The following is a 24,003-nucleotide window of genomic DNA, read 5'->3' as shown; positions in this document are numbered from 1 at the left end:
TCTTTGTTAACTGCAGGTTGCTCGGAAAGCCATGTCGCAGGTTAAATTTCTCAACATTAGGGCCCCTGTAGCTAGTGACAGTGGGAAATGTGAAACAGAGACTTGAGATTCGCTGCTGGGTTGCGGTTTTCACTGGGGTGAATTTCTTCAGCAACTTGATGTGGTTCTGTTGGCACTCACTGGACCCAGTGCAGTTGTGAGCTCTTTATTTGTTAGTTGGTTTTTTCTCCTTCTACTTATTATTTTGGACAAAGACTGTGATAGCCAGAGGTGAATAACAAAAGGCATTTTCATGGTCACCACTCAATACCAGTCATGGTGGACTACAGGACTTCTAAAATAACACGAGGCAAGCTTGTCAGGCCGGACAGCTTTCACTCCTCTGACGTGCTTTTGGAGGTTTTGACACCAGGGCTACAACACTGCTTTCCAGACAGTGTGGCCTTTGCCTGGACACGTTGGCCACTGAGTTATCATGAGCACGGTGGCTCACTCTCCCGCCATGGTTGTCTTAATTGGCCGAAGAGTTTCCCCTAATTTCACACACATACAGTCTTCAACTTCTCACCCAGAGGTTTGATTGAGCATTTTCTATTTATTTGTCGATTCTAAGAATGAGTGAATGGGATTAACTTGAAAATGAATATTTTCCTTCCCTGATTGCTACAAACAAATGCAGTGTGGCTGCTTCAACTCAAAGCAATAAAGATGAAAGTGATGGTATCATATGATTAATTGTGTGGTTGTCAGCATTTTCCCAGCTGTAAGTACAGGATGAGGGGTATAGTCCCAGAGTTGGGCTTTAAACCTACATCTGGGCCAGGCTTGGTGGCTCAGCCTGTAATCCCAGCACTTTGGGAGGCTGAGGCAAGTGGATTGCCTGAGCCCGCAGGTTTGACACCAGCCCGGGCAACTTGGCTAGACCTTGTCTTTACAATAAATAAATCTTTTTTAAAAAATTGCCAGGCATGGTAGTGCACGCCTATAGCTCCGGCTACTTGGAAAGCTGAGGCAGAAGGATCGCCGGACCCCAGCAAGTTGATGCTGGGGTGGCTGTGAGCATGCTACTGCACTCTAGCCTGGGCGACGGAGTGAGACTCCGGCTCAAAAAATAAATAAATAAACAAACCTACACCTGAGGTTTGTTGCTAGGAGGTATTAAAATATCAAGCCTGGGAACGTTGAACTGACAAAAACATTTTTCTGTTTTTAATCTGTCCTCTCTGTTTTCCAGAAAAAATGGATGCTGGCTAATATTCTCTGTTGAACAAACTGGGACAGCGAAAGCCTACCTTGGGTTGTAGTAGAAGACAGTGTTAGTAGGTGAATCTTGCCTATGCTTTCCTTTGAGGGACTTCACACATGTCGAAGGCTGTGCCCCATGCCAAACATGCAGAACGTATTTGGGGAACCAATGGGTGGCTGCGAGTGGCCTTGTTACCTTTCCACAGGACACAGCCCAAAGGCAGCTGGGGAGGAAAATGGTTTTGAGGCTTGTTGCCTGCCTTTCTCAACTTAGCCTACACAGATCTTCTCCCCTGAAATAAGTCTTATGTTGGGGAGAGAACAGGACCGGACATAAGCTTCTGTTTTCGCCCCAGTTCCAGTAAAGCAGCCCCTACTCTGAGTCAGGGAGTGAAAGAGTGAGAACACAGGAAGCCAAACTCCGTCACAAAAGAACCCGAAAAGGGGACCTAAAATATTTTTTTTCAAAGGGAGAAGCATTATCAAAATGATGGGGAAGACACAAAATAGAAGAACAGAGAAAGAAGAAAGAGGAAGTAGGATTCAAGGAGAAACAAAAGCACAAGACACGACTTTGTTGAAATGTGAACTGAAGGCAAAATTGTGCACAGCCACTCTGGTCCAGCTTGCCTGCCAACACTTCAGCTCAAAGACATAGGGTCGAGGAGCACCTGTTTGTCTCAGAGTCTTTTCGGCGGAGTAAAAGATCCGCTCCTTGGGCTCAGCTGTGTGCGGGTTGGCTTTATCCCTTAAGCTGCATCTATCTGGGTGTTTTGCACATAAGAAAATGTCACTAAAGTTAAATAATCAAAACTTAAAAGTCATGTCTACACTTGCAAAGTGAAATATGGAATTGAGATCATTTAGGGAAGAAAATGAAATTTTTGAAAATAGACTCCAATGTCTATGGGTGATAGACGCATGCCTTTGAGCCAGATCCGTGGCCCGCTGAGTTCAATATTTTGACTCAAATGTAGCACAGAGTGTAGAATGCTGGGGGCATAGGAGCCCAGAGCTGTGATTCACACCCATTTGTTCACTGATTATCTGCCCTGCTATCCACCTTGTCAATACAGAGCCTGCAGGAGTGAGTATCACACTAGTGACTTTTTACTTGAAAAGTGGTTATTGTTCCTTGGTGACATTCCCTCCTCTCTGTGCAATAATGCAGTGAAACATACCTTACCGTGGCCCTCCCTCTGCCTCAGACACCCAAATGAGATAAAAGCCTGTTTAACACAGTGTGTCAAGAGAAACCTAGTTCTGGCCACTCTGCTCAAGACTCCCAGAGGCATTGGACCAAATGGCCATCCAAGCGTTTTTTTCTTTCCATTTTATAAATAAGTCATAGAAAGTATGTAAGGAATCCCATCGATGATAGGGGTTTTTTTCTGAGTTGGAGTCTCACTGTCGCCCAGACTGGAGTGCAGTGGCCGCTCCCGGCCACCGCAGCCTCAACCTGCTGGGCTCTGGCGATCCTTCCGCTTCAGCCTTCCATGTAGTTGGACTACGGGCACACGCTACCATGCCTGGCTAATTTTTGATTTATTGTAGAGATGAGGTCTTGCCAAGTTGCCTGGGTGGGTCTCGAACCAGCGGGCTCAGCCAATCCATTCACCTCAGCCTCCCAAAGTGCTGGGATTACAGGCTGTGCCACCGAGCCCGGTCGATGATAGGGTTGCCCAGACTTTTTTTTAGTGCCTTTATCCCTGAGCTGGTGTGGCTCAGTCATACTGACTCCATGGCCACATTTAAAGCGGACCTCGGTTGATTTCTTTCACCCTATTGGTTGTTGTGGGATGCCCAGTTGCACTAGAGTCTCCTCCTGGGACTTTTGGCGGGCCTCAAGAGTAGGTTTACTGAGCAAATCGTCTTGAACAAGGGCGTCTGCCCATTCCCTCTTCCCAGCTCTGGTCTCCATCGGGGATTTTTTCTCTTTTTAATCAAAACCCCAATCCCAGCCCCATTACAGTCAATACTCTGTTGGAGTCTCAATATATATCGAAGGTTCATGATGATGGAAACGCGATCTTTGACCTAGTCTTAGAATGGGCAGTGATAAATATGCCAGTATACCAAAATTTCCCTCACTTCAGTGGAGAGAGCTCCAAGAGTTAGTATGTTCCTGCTGATGGCAGGAAGAGATAGATAGGTTGGCTGTCATCTGATGAATTTCAAAAGGTAGAAAGATGATTAGAATAACTAAGATCCTAATTCCTTTTCTTTCTCTTTTTCTTTTTGAGTCAGAGTCTCACTCTGTCACCCAGACTTGGAGTGCAGTGGCCGCTCCCGGCCACCGCAGCCTCGACCCGCTGGGCTCCGGCGATCCTTCCGCCTCAGCCTTCCAAGGAGCCAGAACTGCAGGTGTGTGCTACCACGCCCGGCTTAATTTTTGATTTATTGTAGAGATGAGGTCTTGCCAATTGCCTGGGCGGGTCTCGAACCCATGGCTCAGGCAATCCACTCACCTCGGGCTCCCTAGGTGCTGGGATGACAGGCTGAGCCACCAAGCCTGGCCCCTAATTCCTTTTCATTTCTCTCACACACTAATGTGGTTTTAGTAAATAAAGGCAAACAGTTCAGTGTGGGTTTTGTTTTCCTTCTTAATGGTCAAATGAGACAAATGGCCATCTTTTTTCTTTCACAAGAAATCAGGTGAATATTTTCTCATGAAACATATGTATGTGTGTGTGCGCACGCACACTTGTGCACACGGCATTATACTTGTATTAATATACTTTCTGTAAAGGATCAGCTTTACTGTTTTCTCTCTTCTAAAAGTAGTCTTTTGACAATGAATAATTCCTAACCTGAGTAAAGGAAATATTCTATATCTCCCCTAGAGTCTATCTCTGGCTATTTTTTCTTATCTAGCTTGCTATGGAGACGTCGGTTCTCTCTGAATTCCAGAAACGGATACTTTCGAAAACTAGCACGTTTTAAAAATGATGACTCTGGACGCCCTCTGCTGTCTATTCTAAATTCTTCAGCTGCATACAAGTGATAGAGCAAAGCATGAAGTTGGCCAGGGATTATTGAGAACACACACACACACACACACACACACACACACACACACACGCACACGCACACGCGGCACCAATTGGGCAGGCAATACAAAGATGGAGTTAGAAACATGACCTCTGCTATCAGACTTCCCAGGTTCAAATACAGTGGCTTGCTACTTCCTAGTGTTGTATCCATGGGCAAGTAACTAAACCTCTCTGAGCTTCAGTTTCTTCATCTGTAAAATGAGGTAATCTCACTTTATGAACTTTCCTGAGGATTAAATGAGATAATGTACACATAGTACTTTGCCCAGGACCTGACAAAGGGCAAGTCTTATTATATATTAGCTATGTTTTTCTATCATTTTTAAAATTTTATGAGCCCTAGTTTGTTATAGCCCTGTAATTGTTGTTGAATTCCCAATCACCGAGCACCAACGTGTCTCAAATCGATTATGCTAACCTAATTTGGAAATGACATTTCCTCTGCCCTCTAGAGTTTTATGTAGAGAGACAAACTTTTTGGCCCAAAGGGCTCATGGTGCGTGCAGCCATCTTGCTGCCAGTTACAACCAGAACATACTCACCCTCCGTGACATCAATTCAGTAGTTTCCAGCTATAAAACTGAAGGTCAGCTTAATCCTCTTGCACCTTCATGGCTACCTAATGTGTCTCCCTGGGTTCTCCGGCTTAGCTGCCAGGAATGTGACTCGCATTCATGAACTCAAAACCACACTGGGTTGTACGGGAGTCACTTCACCGGGGTTCTGCCTTCCTTTGTTCGGATGATCTTGCTGTCTGGGAGTTAGCGAGACTTGGGGGACTAAGACACAGGGTGATGCTGTGTTCTTTTGGGTGAGCAGCTTGGCCTGACTTGGGGCAGGTAGAAGGACTCAGGGAAGACAAGCTGTTTGCAAAGTGTCACTCTAATCCGACAGTGCACGTCCAGGCAGGCCCGCGGTTCACAGACCCCGATGCCTCGCAGTCCAACTCAGCCTCTGGCTGTCCCTCTCTCAGCCCGATTAAAGGCCGCCTCCCTCTCCTATCCTGAAGCAGTCAGCTTTGGAGCGTGTCAGCTGCAGGGCAGTGATCCGCAGGCAAGCGTGGGGTTCTTTCCCTTCCCTCTGGGCTTTCTTTCCACCTCCCGTCTTTAACGGCCGTGGGCAGGCTGCCTCTGAGGCCCTCGGCGGGCACAGCCTTTGGAGGAAGGTCAGCGAGGCCAGGCAGGCAAGTGGGCAGTTCAGCAGCTATTCGGCTCTCTCGTCAGCAGCTGGAAAGTCACTGGAACGCTTGTGCCCCTCGCCCGCTCTCCTTCCCACTCCCCAAGTCACTCTTTCTTGGATTTGCTGAGTGCCTAGAAGGACTGGGGGAAACGCCCACGTGTGCCGCACTGCCAGACCGAGGGGCTCTGGTCCAGGGCATGAAGGCACCTGTCAACCCAGGGCCCTGCACAGGCAAGTCGGTCCACTTTCTCCGTCGTGACTCGGTCGTATGGGAAGCTGGGATAGAAACAGCAGCCAGTCCATGAGAAAGCAGTGAAGTACTTAAGAGTATGTTGTGGCCGACTGCACATAGTAACCAAAATCTGCTATTAATGACATCACTCTTTCAAAAATATTAAGGACCCATTTTGATATGGAGACCCACTGTTGTCCGTCCATATCGCCACAGCCCCTAGAGAAGGGCGTGGCGGGCGTTCAAGCGCTCCCGCACCTGCCCACATTCCTGAGAGATCACAAAGGGTGCAGCTCCCCTTATGTTGTATGCACTCCCAGCAACTTCAAAGAATCCTTAATTTCCTTGGAGACTGTGCCCAGTTAACTGAGAGACGTAATTCCTCATTTACTCCCTCTTCTTAGTGGTCATAGGTTTGAATAAAGAGTATCGAGGTAATCATGAGTCTTGTCACATGTATGACTTTTGTATCAATGTAATCTTAAGTCTTGTGATTTGTGTAACTTTCACGTATAACAACATGTAGTATTGTATGATGTCTTAGGCCTTGTTAACTCCTTTAACTCTATGACAAGCTTAACCAACACCTCTGCCTGGTGTTACCTGTAAGAAACTGTGAGATACCTCTGGTAACTGGTGCCTGGAAATGTGGACCACAAACGTTATTATTGACAAAACGTGGCTGGAACTCAGAGATTACAGTGCTCTGCTAGTCATGTATCAATATAACAGCCCTGAACTTAGCAAAGCGACCTGTAAAACTTGTGGGGTGAGCAGAACCATTTTAGAAAGGCCAGGTACCAGGTTCCACTCCCTGGATTCGAATTCAGAAATGAACTTCTTTCTACCCGTTTTCTGCCTCTCGATTTATTGGTGTCGAGGGTTAGCAGCCGAATGTTACATGGACCGTAACAATTATATAACATGCTACATAGGCACTGCAGGGGTCACATAAAACAAATGTGGAATACTTGGTCCTTCAGGAGAAAGACTAGATATAATTAGGGAGACAGAGTTCTGTAACAACAATGTCCTGTAAGTGTTAAGATGAGTGCGCAGACAACTGGTAGCACAAAAGACCAGAGAAGGCCCTCCTCTTCCATACGCGTGTATATACATACACACAACACGTACACGCGTGCCATTTACTATATATGCCACAGAGCGATATGAGGGTGAGCCTGGAGTTGGCGCTTGTCCCAGCTGTAATCACCTGCTCATCTGCCGCACTGTCCCTTCCTTGTCGGCTCCTCTTGCAGAAGGCAAGCGCCACGAGAAAGAAGGCATTTTTAAAAACCTCCTTGAAGTCAGGCACGGTGGCTCAGCCTGTCATCCCGTGCTTTGGGAGGCTGAGGTGAGTGGATTGCCTGAACCTGCAGGTTGAGACCCGCCCGGGCAACTTGGCGAGACCTCGTCTCTACAACAAATCAAAAATTAGCCTGTAGTTCCGGCTCCTTGGAAGGCTGAGGCGGAAGAATCGTCGGAGCCCGGCGGGTCAAGGTTGCGGTGGCCGGGAGCGTGCCACTGCCCTCCAGCCTGGGTGACAGAGGGAGACTCCAACTCAAAAAAAACCTCCTTGTTTTGACTCCCTGCTAGCAATTAAAAACTGTTTCCATCAGAATTACACCAACATCCATCGATTTTTGCTGAGAAGATACTTTTTGAGCTAATGCCATTAAGCCAATTTAATTCCTTGATTCATTTTCTATGCAAGCAATTAAACAAACCACTTTAAAAAAAAAAAATACCATTTCACTTCCACTTTTCTGCAATCATTTCCCTGGCTTCAATTTTCCAAAGATTTGGTTCACCACACAGTCTCTTATGCATATCAAATTTTACTGATCATAGCTTTTGCCATTGTAATTTATGGCTAGTTTATCTATCAAGTTTAATTTCCCTGAGTCGAATTTGTAGATAGGAGTCACTTTGAATTGTGGGCCATTGTAGTCAAGTCCTATGTAGTTTTGCTGCATGTTGTCTTAGTTTACACTGGCTTCTTTGCTGATATATATTTGAAAACAATAAATGGATATGTTTTTCATTGTCTTTAAGTCCTGATGCCCCAGGACTCCTGATTCAGTGAATTTAGTGGCGGGTGTGGGGTCATCACGAGGCAACAGCAGAGTGAGAGTACTTATGGGTAGGGCAGATGGCAGAGGCTGCAGAGCTCAGCCACAGGTGCCAGTGTGACCCTCTCAAAGGCCTGCTGGGGCCAATGTTGCTTCAGCAGATATTCGCTCAGGAGTCTGTGGGCAAGGCTGAACTTCCCACTCTTCCCCTTCTCACAACTGAGACCAGAGAGGACCCAGAGAACGAAGCCCACGCCTCCCATCAACATGGAGAGACACAAGCTTTCTCTTATACCAGTTGTTCTCATCATCTGAGAATTTATTAGTAATGCAAATTCTTGGGCCCTACCTCAGACATAAAGAATAAGAAACTCTGGAGGTGGGGCCCAGCAATCTGTATTTTAACAAGCTCTGCAGGTGAGTCTGATGCGTGTTAAAGTTTGAGAGCCATGGCCATACGCTAAGCTATCATCCTGGCCATAAAAAGAGAGAGGAGGAAGACATACAAAAAGATCAAACGTTTACCTCAAAGAAATCAAAGTCTAAAATATCCTTCAATCAAGGTCAAGTTTCCCACGATGTTCATAAGAAATTTAGTTCATTGCAAAGAAATAGAGACACCTATAATTTTGCCTACCTGACTTGTAACAGGTAAATCCATATCTCCTCACTGTAATTTTCCCACAATATTCATTATGATTGGTTAAAAGTTTGCATTTATTTCTTGGGTCATCCTCAACAAAACTGTCAACAAAAATGGCCCAGGATTAGTCTATTTCACAACCAAGTCTACTCTTCAGTAGGATTTTGATTACTCTTTACTGAGTACCACCTATAGTAACAATGAGCAAATGACTATGCCACAAGGACCTTGAGGTCAGTGTGGCAGCCTAAAATGTGCTGCTTCGGGACAGGGGTCTCGTCTGTCTTTTCCCTGTGCCATTTCATAGTGCCTTGTCCTTTACAGATGCTCAATGTAGATTTAGTAAGTGAATGAAGAATCCAGGTGGGCTTAAACAGCTTGAGAATGCCTCATGGAAAAGGTGACACATGGGTTGGACCTTGAAAAATGGGCAGAACAGAATGGATAGAGAAAGCAAGGGCATTTCAGGTAATGAGCTGCGCAAAACTTGGAATCAGGTCTAAATGTGAAGGGTTTGAAACTGTCTTAGTTCCTTTGGGCTTCTATAAAAAAAATACTATAAACTAGATGGCTAAGAAATAATAGAGATGTGTTTCTCATGGGTTTGGTGGCTGGGAAATCCAAGGAAAAGGTGCCAGCATTTGGTGTCTGCTGAGGGCCTGCTTTCTGACTCACTGACAGCTCCTTTTTGCACCCCTCACTCGGTGGAAGGGGCCAAGGTCTACAAGGCCTCATTTGTAATGGCACAAATTCCATTCATGAGGGCCCCACCCTCATGACCTAATTCCCTCCAAAAGGTTAAATTTCCTAATATCAACAGCTTGGGGGTTAGGATTTTAACTTTTGAGTTTTGGGGGCAAAGAAACATTCAGGCATGGCACCGAGTGGATGGTATTGGAGAGAAAAAGCTGTCCATGGGGGATCAAGATGATCACCATCATTGTTACATATTAAATATGCTAGTGAGTTAAATAGGTACGAATCCTCTGATACACTCCCTACCATGCCAGGCACCCAGCCAATAGCGGAGAACAAACAGACATGGCACCTGAGTCCAGTGAACAATAGAAAACAGGCCGTAGCAGGAGTATGGTGAATGCTTTGATAAGTGCAGTACAGGGACACAAGGGGAGCTCACCTAACCAGGACTTGAGGGGGGACGCAGGTGCAGAAGACCTTCCCAGGTGAAAAAACTTTAAACTGTGACCTGAAGACGAGTAAGAGTTAGCCATTCAACCAGGAGGGAAGAAGGGGGATGGAGTGGTGAGGAACGGGGCGAGATAGACAAACCTGGGCCAGATTAGGAAGGGTCTTTTAAACCAAAAGAGGCTGCGTTTTATCAAGGACAGGAGGAAGCCTCAGAAGGCTCTAAACAGGGGAAAGGACAGGATTGTTTTGACAACTTCACTCTGGCTGTGGTATGGAGGGTAGCTGAAGGACGGATGGCTGACAGTGATGGCCTTAATTAGGAAGTGGTAACGGAAAAGGAGAGCAGTTTAAAGGGCTTGTTGATAAAAACTGTCTGTGACAGTTTAAAACAGGCCCATAAATTATTCGACATTTCTCGCACTGAAACATAGAATATATAAGCTGCTTCTCCTTGAATCTAGGTGGGCACTCATGACTTTAGTGGAAGTGATGCTATGACTTCTGAGACTAGGTCATAAGAGGTAACAGTAGTTTCTGCCTGGTCCTCTTGAACCACTCACTCTTGGTATCCAGTTACCATGCTGAGAGGAAGCTGCATGTAGATGGTGTACCCACAACCCTAGCTGATGTCTTAGCATCCGTTGTCTGAAATATTAAGTGAGGAAGCCTTGGAGATGACTCCAGTCCCACCCATAATCTGATGATGACTGTAATTGCATGAGGCCTTAAGTGAGAAATGCCTGGCTGAGCTTAGTCAGTTCCTAGAGTAATGAGAAATCGTAATAAAATGACTGGTGTTGCTTAAAGCTGCTAAGTTTTGGAGTGCTTTTTTTTTTGAGTCGGAATCTCACTCTGTTGCCCAGACTGGAGTGCAGTGGCTGCCCCTGGCCACCACAGCCTCACCCTGCTGGGCTCCGGTGATCCTTCCACCACCTCAGCCTTTCAAGTAGCCGGAACTACAGGCGTGCACTACCACACCTGGCTAATTTTTTATTTATTGTAGAGATGAGGTCTTGCCAAGTTGCCCAGACGGGTCTCAAACCCGTGGGCTCAGGCAATACACTCACCTCAGCCTCCCAAAGCACTGGGATTACAGGCTGAGCCACCAAGCCCGGCCTTGGAGTGTTTTTACACGGCAGTAGATAACCAGAACACAGTCTGTGTTATCACATAAGATACCTTTTTGTCTCCTTTTCATAGCTGTACTGAACTCACCCTCCTGAGTTTTGGGTTCTGGAGCAATAGATATTCACAATAAGCAAAAACAACTTACCAAGGCACATAACCGACTGAGAAGTGAGATGGTCTGTGCAATCAAATATGCTCATCAACAGGATAAGCAGATGCTCTAGGCAAACTACCGACTACAAAGGAACAACATTTTTTCAAAGGAATGACCACACTTTAAAGAATAACATGTCTGCCATATTGAACACTTTTTATTTCTGTTTAAAGATGTTGGAGTTATCTATTATTCTGAGGAAAACATTACACACATGAGTTACCTCTGTACTGAGGCTTCAGAACAGGTGACATGATCCAGTTTTTGCAGTTAGTCAAGCACTGGCTGTCTGCTCAGGGCAGAATGAATTGGGAAAGTTGCAGCTGCCATTTACGGGTCACAGTCTTTAAAAAAAATGTTGCTAATGAATGGCTGTTGGCTAACAACCAGGGTCACGTTCACTAAGAGCATCACAGCCATCTGAATGCTCTTTGTAAAAGCTGGAGAAGATGAAAGATAAGCCGAGGAACAGGAAGCATGCCCTATTTTCCTCTAAGACTGAAGGTAAAGCAACCCGAATGCTTTTGTGAGTGTGCACAAAACACCAGACACAGACAAAAGCAATTAAGATTCTATCAAGGAAGAGAATTTGCTTCTCTAAATGAGGCTGTCTAATGTCTCACAGAGCACAAGCAAAAGAAACCCTTTCAGTATTTCTGAGCAGGAGCAAGACCTTACTTGTTTATACAACTCCTTGAGTAGGTGCAAACATATAGCGCATACTACACGCCAGGCACTGCCTCTCGCTTTTCGTTCAGTGTCTCATTTTATCCTCACACCAAGCCTATGTGGTTGGCACTGTTATCCCCATTTGTCAGATGGGAAACTAGATGCGCCCATGGCCACACAGTAAGTCGTAGGAGCCCTTCGCATTCTCTTAAGAGGTTCTCCTTTTTCCCCTCTGGAGAGACAAAATGAGGCATAAAGGGCAGGATACTACACCAGGAATCTGGGTTTTTAGTCTCAGCTTCACCACAAACTAGGAATGCCCATCTGGACAAGTCACTTTCTCAACTTGAAAAATGAGGGAGCTGATTAGGAGATTCAGGAGACCCCTCCAAGTCTCAAATTTCTGATTCTACAAATAACCCCTGCCTTAGAAAAACAATAAAGTGAACAGTCTTAATTTTGGAAGTAGCACTGGAGTCTGCAGCAGTCTTGGCAGACAGCTGCTGAGGCCTCAACACACCTCTGGACATGCAGATGCGAAAGGCACACCTGAGGTAAGGTCGCTGTGTATCTTCTGCACACTGGTGACCGGATATGACAAAATTCACCAGATGCTGTGTTTCAAACCATCCTAAGTATGAAGAAGCGTCAACCTGCTCTTATGACACATTTATTTTTACAAAAAAGCGAGAAAAAGCATCTGAGAGGAAAAGAGCAAATCATTAACAAATGAGATAAACTATAGGACCAAATATTTGTGATCCACATAGAAAAGTAAGTACTATGTGGTTTTCACTGACACTTATTTTGAAAAGCCCATGGCTTACCCATGACCAAAGCAGGAATCATTTAAACTTGCTTTCCTTATCTGAAAGCTAAATTCTGGTTTCGTTTGTCACGCTGAGAAAATAAAACAAGCACAATCACAAGAAGTCTGTTCAGGAAGCTTTTCATTTCTCTTATTTTTTGAGAAAATGTGACCCTACTGAGTCTCAAATAATCATTTCAAATCTACATGCAAATACACATAGGAACTATTGTTTTGATGGAAAAATAAGAGTTCAAGTATCTTGTTTCAAGTTATGGAAATGTATGACATCAGTGAGAAGACCCTGGACTATGTTCTAACCTGATAGAATTGGGGTTCAGGCCTCCTAAATTCAGCAAGGGAATAAATGACAAGTAATGACTCCCTTGAAAATCAGTCAGAGTCAACCACACTTGCAATGACATTCATTTCTGATGGAGCTTGCTGAGCTCTCCTGTGGCACCAGAAGCTGGACTGGAGATGGCAGCCATGTTCCCTCAGGGATCTCAGCGGCGCACAGGGGAAGCCTCCTCTCTGAGGGAGCCGAGCTTTCTGTGCTTGTGTTTAGGTCTTCACAGCAGTGCAACTTACGAACTCAGATCAGCATACCACCAGTGAGCACAGGAACTTGGGGAGGAGACCAAGAGTTAGCACAGTGTCCACTGAAGTTTGAGGTATGGCCCTCAGGGAAGCCAACGACTCACGGGAAGCAGGCCCCTCAGATCTGCAGTGGATCCAAGTGAGGGTTACTCAGCCAAGAGGGACTGGCTGAGTGGCTGGAAGGTCCGGCGGCTGACTGTCCTCTTGTTTAGCAACAACGTGTGGGATTTCTTGTCCCGGGGGGTGTGGCAGAGCAGAGCATCCAAAGTGTAAGTGGTAACCTGGCCACTGATGTGCAATTTCCCATAGATCTCATCAAATCCGGCCACAAGGGCAGGCACATCCTTCACTTTTTCCCTCACTCTGGCCAGCTGGGAAAAAAAGCAAAAGCAGATCATTGTATCTCTGCAAGATTTCTTCTTTGTTCTATACTCAAAGAAAAAATAAACAGACATACATGAAAGTATACAGAGTACATGTAAAGTTAGTAAAAACCATGATACTGGGGCAAACAGAGGTATTATTGACTATTTCAGAAGCTATACACAAAATTAGTACTTGAAAATCATACCTGCCGGGCTCGGCGGCTCAGCCTGTAATCCTCCCAAATCCCGCGCTTTGGGAGGCTGAGGTGAGTGGATTGCCTGAGCCCACGGGTTCGAGACCCACAAGACCTCATCTCTATAATAAATCAAAAAATTAGCCAGACATGGTAGCATGTGACTGTAATTCCAGCTACTTGGAAGGCTGAGGCGGAAGGATCACCGGAGCCCAGCAGGTCTGGGTGACAGAGTGAGACTCCAACTCAAGAAAAAGAAGAAAAAAAAAAAAAAAAAAGAAAATCATACCTACTATCTTATAAAGAGGGGTTCAAATGACACATACTATACAATGAAACATACCAGGGAAAGCCGGGCTCAGTGGCTCAGCCTGTCATCCCGCGCCTTTGGGAGGCTGAGGTGAGTGGATTGCCTGAGCCCGCGGGTTCGAGACCTGCCTGGGCAGCGAGACCTCATCTCTACAATAAATCAAAAAATCAGCCGGGCGTGGTGGCGCATGACTGTAATTCCAGCTACTCGGAAGGCTGAGGTGGAAGGATTGCAGGAGCCCAGCAGGCGAGGCTGCGGTGGCCGGAAGCGGCCACTACACTCCAGTCTGGGCCACAGAGTGAGACTCCAACTCAAAAAAAAAAGAAACATACCAGGGAAAGGCAAAATACCAATGGAATCCACCTTGTTCAATGTCATGATTAGAGCAGGACCAAATTACATAAGGCTTCATATACAACCTATGGTAAGTTTTTTGAAATTCTAAAAAAGCCATCAGAGGCCTGACAAGTTATATGGAGAATGAACTGGAGGGTACAGAAATATGGAGCCTACACCAGAGGACCCCATCACAGTCCAGATAAGAAAGATGCTGGTTTAGCTTGGGAAATGTATAGAAAAGCTGTAGATATATGTGAGGTATATCTTGGAAGTTACATGGGAAAAAAATGTATTGCTGAGGGGGTGAAGGAAGGAGTCGAAGTTATCTTCTCCATCTGGGTTTAACTGGATGATGGGTACTGTCACTTACTGAGATGGTGGCCAGACCTGGAGGGGAGAATCAAGAGTGCTGTTTTGGACATGATTGAGAGGGTATGGAAAGATCCATGTGGCTATGCTGAGCAGGCCGTTGGACGGGACAGTCTGGGACAAGGAAGAGAGGTCTAGACCAGAGGAATACATAGTGGAGTCACAAGTATCTAAATGGCATTTAATTCCACAGAAATGGGTGAGCCCAAGTGAATCTGAAGTTACTTTCTGAACAAAACCAAAATTTAGTTAGTTCAGGGTTTATCACGGATACAACCTAACATTTTTGATGAAATTTGAGATTATGCTAACAAATCCTTTGGTCATCTTCTAAATAGAGAATACTATTTGCTACTTGCACATCTTCCTTTCAAACAAGGGCTCCCGACCAAACCTTCAGACAAGAAGCTTAAGCACCTCTTAATGTTCTTAAAAAAGAATAGCTTATTGAGCCTCATGTTCAAGGTGAAACAACTTAATGTGCAGCATATGGCTTTCAAAAGAAGAGAAGCAGACATGCCAAGCCAGAGGTAGCTCTGATCTAAAAATGATCAGTTTTGTCAGGTAACTACAGAAATATTAAATGCCATTCCTAGGAGCATTCTAAAATTTAAGCAGGAAAAAAAAGCCTGTACCTTGTTATTACTTTTGCTTTTAACAAGAAATCAATGAAGAAATGGCTATGTTTGAGTGGTTTCAGGAACAGTATTATAGAAAAACAACAATTTCTTTGGAAACTCCTCTGGTGGTGGTAGAATAACACCTGTGATATATTATAGTCTTATCTCCATGCATAACATATTTTAAATAACTGTTGGATAAACACTAAATACAGCATTTGTAAAATGTAGACTTTTACAACGTGAGACTCCACATGCAATCTCACATAAACATATTTAGAACTAGCTCAAAAGCTACTGGAGTTATATGAATCCCTGAGCGGTCTCATAATAACCAGGGGGAATACACTGAATTAAAGGGTTCGGTTTCTAAGAAAAAGAGTCTTACATCAGTATTTTTCTTTTTCTTTTTTTTTTTTGAGTTGGAGTCTCACTATCGCCCAGACTGGAGTGCAGTGGCCGCTTCCGGCCACCGCAGCCTCGACCTGCTGGGCTCTGGCGATCCTTCCGCCTCAGCCTTCCAAGTAGCTGGAACTACAGGCACATGCTACCACGCCTGGCTAATTTTTTTGATTTATTGTAGAGATGAGGTCTCACCTGCCCAGGTGGGTCTCGAACCCGCGGGCTCAGGCAATCCACTCACCTCAGCCTCCCAAAGGCGCGGGATTACAGGCTGAGCCACCGAGCCCGGCTTCAGTATTTTTCAATATGGCATTTATTTGAATGCTTCAGCTGTATAAATGGACGATGACATATTGACGGACCAGGGTCTAAGTAAAGATTAACACAAATGCTGCTGAGAAAATTGAAGTCATATCAGTATTTCACATGTGTGTGTCACACACACACACACAAAACTGTGCACTTTAAAATCTGTTTGTGGCCGGGCGCCATGGCTCAGCCTGTAATCCTTGCACTTTGAGAGGCTGAGGTGAGAGGACTGCCTGAGCCCAGGGGTTCGAGACCAGCCTGGGCAACTTGGTGAGACCATGGTCTCTACAATAAATCACAAAAAAACTAGCCGGGCGTGGTGGCATGCATATGTAGTTCCAGTTACTTGGAAGGCGGAGGCAGAAGGATTGCCTGAGCCCAGCAGGTCGAGGCTGCAGTGGCAGTGAGCATGCCACTGCACTCCAGCCTGGGCGACAAGAGTGAGACTCCAACTCAAAAAAAAAAGAATCTGTTCACACTTCTACTTTCCTAAGCTTTGCTCCAAAAGGATTGGGTGGGTCACAACCTACACAGAGCTAATACCTCAAACAGAAAGATGCTTTAAATTAATCATATCCAGTTAGTCATATTCCTGACAAGCTCCCCTTTATCAGCAGGAAGAAGCCTTTGGGTGGAAGTGAGGAAATGGAACAGGCCTAGGAAGGTGACAGCGTGCCAGGGGAGGAAGCAGCCACTGCCCTCTAGTGCCAATCCTGCCATCCCGGCCGTCAGCAGGGACCAAACTATAAATGGCAGAGGAAGGAGGGAGAAAACAGGGAGGAAGGGAAGACCAACCAACAGGGCACCACCTGGTTAGTCAAAATGACAATGCCAGTGTTCTTACTAACAGTCTGATCACTGTCAATAATTTAGGGTTGTTCACAGCTCTTAGTAGCACCTGAAGTTATATGCTACTAGAGATGTATAAGTTACTTTATTTCAAATGACCTGCAACGATTCCTCTTTGTATACTTAAGCCATCAATGTGACCACATGGGTTCATTTGTTTCATTTCACTTTCAGTATTTAGAAACTGCTTTTCTCTTCATTTTTATTTAACTGAAAAAAAGTTTTGCAAAACATTTACATGGTTCCTAAGTCAAATATACAAACAATGTACATTCAGAGGAGTCGTGCTTCCATCCCTCACCTTCACTTCCATTTTTTTTTGTTTTTTAAAATTAAATTTTAAAAAATTATTTTAATTGACAAATAATTGTATATAGCTATGGGGTATAGTGTGATCTATGTAGACACTCCAGAAAAATTTAATCAAGCTAACATATCCATTAACTACCAACCTATTTTTCTTGCAATAAAACATTAAAAATATATTGCTTTGGCATTTAAAAAAAATATAATAAATTATTAATTGTGGTCTCTAAAGTCTCCACCATAAAAACCATTGGAATTGATACATTCAGTAAAGTTGCAGGTTACAAAACTAACATTCAGTAATTAATGGTAAACTTAACAGATCATCCAAAAAAGAAATCAACATAACTGCTTTCAAATTTTGGTTTAGGTTTGGTTTTTCCATCTGTTGTGTTTTTCAGAAATCTAAATGTAAATAAATAAATGTACACACACACACACACACACACACACACACCCTGCCCTTCTTAAAAGATACCACACACACTGATCTGCAACTTTTTTCACTAACAACATATTTAAGTGGCCCATATACATAGCGATCTATAGCACGGCTATGTTGTAGCTATTCATTTCTTTTGAGTTGCACAGCAGTCCTCTGCATGGACAGACCTTAATTTGTTTAACTAGTCCTATACTGATGGAAATTTGTGGGGAAAATTTCCCCCAGTCTTTTGCTACAAATTAGCCTGCAACAAATAGCCTTGCACATAAAACTTCTCTATTTTTATTTTATTTTTGAGTTAGAGTCTCACTCCATTGCCCAGGCTGGAGTACAGTGGCATGCTCACAGCCACCCCAGCATTGACCTGCTGGACTCCGGTGATCCTTTCGCCTCATTCTTTCAGGTAGCCGGAAATACAGGCACATGCTACCACGCCCAACTAATTTTGCTTGATTTATTATAGAGACGGGGTCTCACCAAGTTGCCCGGGCTGGTCTCGAACCAGTGGGCTAAGGAAATTCACTCGCCTTGGCTTCTCAAAGTGCTGGGATTACAGGCTGAGCCAACGAGCCTGGCAAACTGCTTTATTTTTGTCAGTGTATCTTTAGAATATATTCCAAGAAGTGGGAAAATTGAGTCACAGCCAGTTCATCTGTAGTTCTGCTAGATACTGCCAAATGTCTCCCACTGGGTGTAGGCATCTCTACAGTGTAAGACGACATTGCCCATTTTCTCAGAGCCTCACCAACTAAGTATGTTATCAAGCTTCCACATTTCTATTAATCTAAGGTGTTTTTATTTTGCAATTATCTTAATATGAAGAAGGTTGAGAATCTTTTCAAATGTTTAAAGGCCAGTCATAATCGGTTTTTAGTGAACTCTGTCCATATCTCTCATCTATTTTTTTAAGGGTTGTTCATTCTTTTCTCACAATTTTCAAAAAGAGCTCTTTAAATCTTAGGGTTAGTTAGCCTTTTATCTATGTGATTAAAAATGAAAAATATTTTCTTCCAACTTGTTATTTATCTCTTGACTTTGCTTATAATGTTTTTGCCCTCCCCCCAAAAAAGGTTTTTAAAATTTTTATGTAGTCAATTTTATCATTCTTTTCTTTTGTTGATTTGGATTTTGACTGAGAGATAAATGTTTTTCCATTCCCAGGATATAAAATAATTCACTAACATTTATCATTACTTGTAAAGCTTAATTTCTAAATTTTCATATTTCATTCCTGGTTTGTGGTATAAGAACATATAAACTTTTTATGTTTTTTCATTGCCTAGCTACTTATCCTAGTGAGACAGAAGATAGCTAGAAAAAGGATACGCAGACAGACAGGTGGGTCCTCTGGTAACAATGGAGCAAACTCCTAGCAGGCCTCTTAGGCTCAGCATTGGTAAACAAGCTCCCTGAGAGCTTCTCAAGCTAGAGCTTAGGTACTCACTGCCAGGATCGAAAAGCAACCAATCAGCTCACCATTAGGCCCCTACCTCCTGCTGACTAACCAATCAGAACAGCTACAGCTCACAGCTAGTGCTAGCCAATCAGCTTGGATTTAGGATTATACAAGCACCAGGTTTTCAGCCCCAGATGGGCAACTCCTTCAGGTCCCCTCCTGCTGTGGGATGTTTTCTGTTCTCTCAATAAATCCTGCTTTCTTACTTTCCAGCCATCAGTGTCCCTTATTCTTCCTGGGCATGAGACAAGAACCTCGACCCTGAGGAGCTACAGAAGATTGTGGGAGCTGGCTGAGCCAGGAGAGCTGCTGGAAGAAGGCGAGGCTTGCCACGAACCAGCAACACTTCCAGGGCTTGGCTTGACAGCCCATTAGAGCTGACGCTTCCGGGGCTAGGCTTACCATCCCCTCCAGACTACCCTCTCTGGGGCTTGGCTGACTGACCCACTGAGCCGACACTCTCAAAGCCCAGGCCCACATCACTAGCACCGCTTTTTAGAAAAGTCTATTTATTCCAATTGATTTGAGATGCTGGCCTCTATCTTACACTGAATTTGCATATGCAATTGGGTTTATATCTGGACTTTTTGTTCCACAGCATTCATTGTCCTATTCATGAGCTACACCACAGTTTTAACTATAGAAGCTTTGACATGCTCTAGTACCTGCTAGGCCTGGTACCTCTATTGCTCTTCCTTCACAGGGTTTTCCTAGCTATTTTTGCTTGTTCTTTCAACTAAACTTTTTCATTTTCTTTTAATTTTTATTTTTTGAGTCAGAATCTCACTCTGTCACCCAAGCTGGAATGCAGTGGCACGCTCATGGCCACCACAGCCTTGACAACCTTCTGGGCTCAGGCTATCCTTCCGCTTCAGCCTTCCAAGTAGCTGGAACTACAGGTGCATGCTACCATGCCCAGCTAATTTGGTTTTTTTTTGAGTTGGAGTCTCACTCTGTTGCCCAGACTGGAGTGCAGTGGCACACTCCCGGCCGCCGCAGCCTCAACCTGCTAGGCCCCGGCGATCCTTCTGCCTCAGCCTTCCAAGTAGCTGGAACTATTATAGGTGCACGCTACCACACCCAGCTAATTTTTGATTTATTGTAGAGACGAGGTCTCGTCATGTTGCCCGAGTGGGTCTTGAACCCAAGGACTCCTTAATCCACTTGCCTCAGCCTCCCAACATGCTGGGATTACAGCTGAGCCACCGAGCCTGGCCTAATTTTTGGATATGTTGTAGAGATGAGGTCTCACCAAGTTGCCCAGGCTGGTCTCGAACCCCTGGGCTCAGGCAATCCTCTCGCCTCGGCCTCCCAAGTGCTAAGATTACAGGGTTGAGCCACCATGTCCGGCCTCAATTAAACTTTAACTACAAAAATAAACAATAAAAAACAAAGTGATATTTTTGGGGGGATCATATTACATTGTCACATTAACTTGGGAAGAACTGACGTTTTATGAGGCTGACTCTTCCTATGTAAACACTGTATACCTTTTCATTTATAAGGGAGTTTTTTTTTTTTTTTTTAAGATGAGAAATACTATACCCTATTGTTTGCTAGTGAGAATGACAAGGTGAAGGGGATATTGATGATGCTCAAAACTGGCCCGGTGCCCTGGTGTGGGTCAAAGGAGATGGAATCAAAAGGTTAGCTTGAGAGAGGCATCACAGTCACCATGGGTACACAGGGCAAGGGGCCAGGGGCTGACAATGTAATCACTTCTGATTACTTCTATTTTCTCTGTGAAACAAAAAGATCATCAACTGAGAGTAAGAAGTGAGGAGAAAGTTTTGGAGGCTTGAGAGAAAAGGAAAATGGTGTAAAATTGTTACCCAGGGGAAAAAGAGAGCCAGGGTCCATGAATACAGTGTAGGGAAAAGAGTAATGTAAAAGGAAAAAAGTTTTCCCAGAATTTCAGAGGACATATTCCATAGGAAGAAAAACAAAAATTTTTGCATTCACACGTCTTAAAACAGGAATAATAGAGAGGTTACCATATTTGATAATCTCCTTAAGGAAGTGAGCCACAGAAATGAGAAATTAAATGGACATTTTTAAGAGTGCCCTTTCACTTTTAAATGATTTCTGCAGCACTTGCATACTTACCACTTCCTCTGAGAATGCATGTCTTTTCACAAATCTTGATAAATTTCCTTCTGCAGCATTCTTTAGTATCTCTATTAGGGTGTCCAACATATTTGACTCAATATGGATTATAATCTGAATATAACAAAGCAAGCAAAAACAAAACTGAGCCGGTCTCTCAATGTTGAGAAATATACTTGTTTCGATAACCATGCTTTTATAGGCACCCACCCTGCTTTCATGCTATTTCCTAATTTATTTGCTTACATGGGTTCAAAAGACTATTTCAAATATATGCCCACCTGTCAAAACTTGCTTTCCAATAGTTCTTCAAAATACCTCAATTCAAAATCTAAAAAGCAATACGGAGGAGAGCCTGGATTTTGGTGTCTGGATACTTGGGCTGAAATCCAGACACTGGCAAGTAGCAGCTAAGTGACTCTGGGCCGGGCACTAAATTTCTCTGACTTTCAATGTCCTTGTTTGTAAAATGGGGAAAATGCAATTAGACCTCATATTTGGGGTTACTGTTAGCATTAAATGAAGTACCAGCACACAGGAGGTACCCAATAAACAAAAACACGAGTTTCCTCCTTATATCCTCTGGATTGAGATACTCTCATAAGATTGGCTAGGGGCAATTTTAATTTGGTACCTTTAACTTTGTGGTGTCATTCGGAAATTGCAGGCACGCAGGTTACTGTAGGATGAGCAGAAGCTGGCTGAAGTCTTAATGAGGTACTCCTGTTTACACTGTATCTACTAGGAAACTCAAAACTGGGTACTGCACTACCTTTCTAAATCATGCAGCTACCGTTCTTTTACCAGTAGTGCAAGGAAAAAACATACCCCCTCCCACGATTACCAACATTCACTAATACAATTTTTAAAAAGCTGAAAGAAAATGAGAATTGAGAATTCACTAACCAATACGAACCATTGTTTATAAATGGATGCACTGTCTGCCACATGTTTATTTATCCCCTAAATTTGATGCTTTTTTGTCAATTATTAAAAATACACATTTCTTTCCTTCTTTTCCATTTTGGGGGACTTACTCTGTGGCTCAGGCTGGAATGCAGGGGCCGTGACCACGGCTCACTGTAGCCTCAAGCTCCTGGGCCAGGCAATCCTACTACCTCAGCCTCCTGAGTAGCTGGGCCTACAGGTGCATGCCACCATGCCTGGCTAATTTTTAAACATTTTTTAGAGACAAGATCTAGCTATGTTACCTAGGCTGATCTCAAATTCCTGGCTTCCACCAACCATCCTGCTGTGGCCTCCCAAAGTGCTGGGATTACAGGCGTAAGCCACCACACCCGGTCAAAACAAAGCAAACAAAAAAAATTTATTTCTTTATAGCATTAATATTAGAAAAAGAAAACCTCATTTTTTTTTTTTTTTGAGTTGGAGTCTCACTCTGTCGCCCAGACTGGAGTGCAGTGGTCATTCCCGGCCACTGCAGCCTCGACCTGCTGGGCTCCGGCGATCCTTCTGCCTCAGCCTTCCAAGTTGCTGGAACTCCAGGCACGAGCTGCCATGCCTGGCTAATTTTTTTTTGTTTTGATTTATTATAGAGATGAGGTCTCGCCAAGTTGCCCAGGCGGGTCTCGAACCTGTGGACTCAGGAAATTCACTCACCTCGTCCTCTCAAAGCGTGGGATTACCGGGTGAGCCATCAAGCCCAGCCAGAAAACCTCATTTTTAACACACGTATAGCATCAGGGAAATATACCACACTTTATTATATTGACCATTGTGTAGATATTATTTTTTTTAAAAGCGGTAATGTCTTAGACTTGATTCCCAGAATTTAAATTACTAAATCAAAGTATATATACATTTTAAAAGCTCTTGATCCTTATGAAAGGAAGTTTTGTTTTTTTTTCCTGGAAGAGATTTTCCCTTTCTATGCTGAACCAGCTATGTTTTCTCACCAGTCTATTTTGTAACACTTTATGTTTGTTGAGTAGTTCATCAGAATGAGGGATTATCCCTTGTCCAGAAGAACAGAATGACATGATTGCAACAACACTAGGAGCCTGATCTAAATTCAGTGTTATAAAACACAGGCAAAATCAGCAGCAAACCCTTTTTGGGAGACAATTCTCCATGAGTCTCTTGAATTTCCGTATGTCTTGAGAGCAGAAGCATTGACTGACTGTATTACAGGCTATCTTTTTTTTCTGAGTTGGAGTCTCACTTTGTCACCCAGGATGGAGGGCAGTGGCACGCTCCTGGCCACCACAGCCTCGACCCGCTGGGCTCCGGCGATCCTTCGGCCTCAGCCTTCCGAGTAGCTGGGACTACAGGCGTGCGTTACCACGTCCGGCTAATTTTTTGATTTGTTGTAGAGATGAGGGCTCGAACCCGAGGGCTCAGGCAATCCTCTCCCCTTGGCCTCCCAAAGTGCTGGGATTACAGGCTGAGCCACTGAGCCTGGCCACAGACTATCTTTTCAAGGATGCTCGAACAACCAACGGACACACTGTCTCATCCAGAGCAAAGGGCAGGCATGCCTACTGCCCATAAGAGATCCGGCTACTTGGAAGGCTGAGGCGGAAGGATTGCCTGAGCCCAGCAGGTCGAGGCTGCGGTGGCCAGGAGCAGCCACTGCCCTCCAGTCTGGGCGACCAAGTGAGACTCCAACTCAAAAAAAAAAGAGATTTGGGTTGCCCAAGCTCAAGCTTCTTCTCTGCAACTTCCTGTGTGTGTAAGAGGCATATAGAACTCCCCATGTTGCCCTGTGGGACCTGGGACTCAGGAACTAATGCAAAGATGCTAACACTCTGGCTAATGCTCTTGCTATAATACTGGCCTTCATTTCTCAGTCTTGTGTACTCTAGTATCCAGGAAACTGAGGCAGGTTAACTCATTAGCATGCAAGTGGGATAAAAATTTCTGACCCTCCACAGTTCTTAAGATCTTTGTTAATAAGAACTAATCCCACCAAAAACTGCTTTAAAAAAATAAATAGACCTGGGCTCGGTGGTTCAGCCTGTCATCCCGCGCATTTGGGAGG

At 44.3% G+C, this 24,003-nt stretch overlaps 1 protein-coding gene across 3 annotated transcripts in view; it reads right to left on the bottom strand.

Moving 5' to 3' along the window:
* Positions 1 to 10,990: 10,990 nt before the first annotated feature.
* PTCD2 (pentatricopeptide repeat domain 2) overlaps positions 10,991 to 24,003 on the bottom strand; it is a 37,602-nt gene continuing 24,589 nt past the window's right edge. For all 3 annotated transcript variants that reach the window (XM_008053968.1, XM_008053967.1, XM_021710420.1), the window contains 2 exons: positions 21,003 to 21,116; positions 10,991 to 13,303 (listed from right to left, as the gene is read on the bottom strand). In XM_008053968.1, coding sequence (XP_008052159.1) covers positions 13,079 to 13,303; positions 21,003 to 21,116 — 339 coding nt within the window. In that variant the 3' untranslated portion in view covers positions 10,991 to 13,078. The remainder of the gene's footprint in view (positions 13,304 to 21,002; positions 21,117 to 24,003) is intronic.

This window comes from Carlito syrichta, unplaced genomic scaffold (assembly GCF_000164805.1).
Source record: "Carlito syrichta isolate Samal-C Ts95f unplaced genomic scaffold, Tarsius_syrichta-2.0.1 Scaffold288910, whole genome shotgun sequence".
NCBI lineage: Eukaryota > Metazoa > Chordata > Mammalia > Primates > Tarsiidae > Carlito > Carlito syrichta.
Note: the sequence above shows the minus strand (reverse complement) of the source record. Positions and strands in the feature narration are given on the sequence as shown.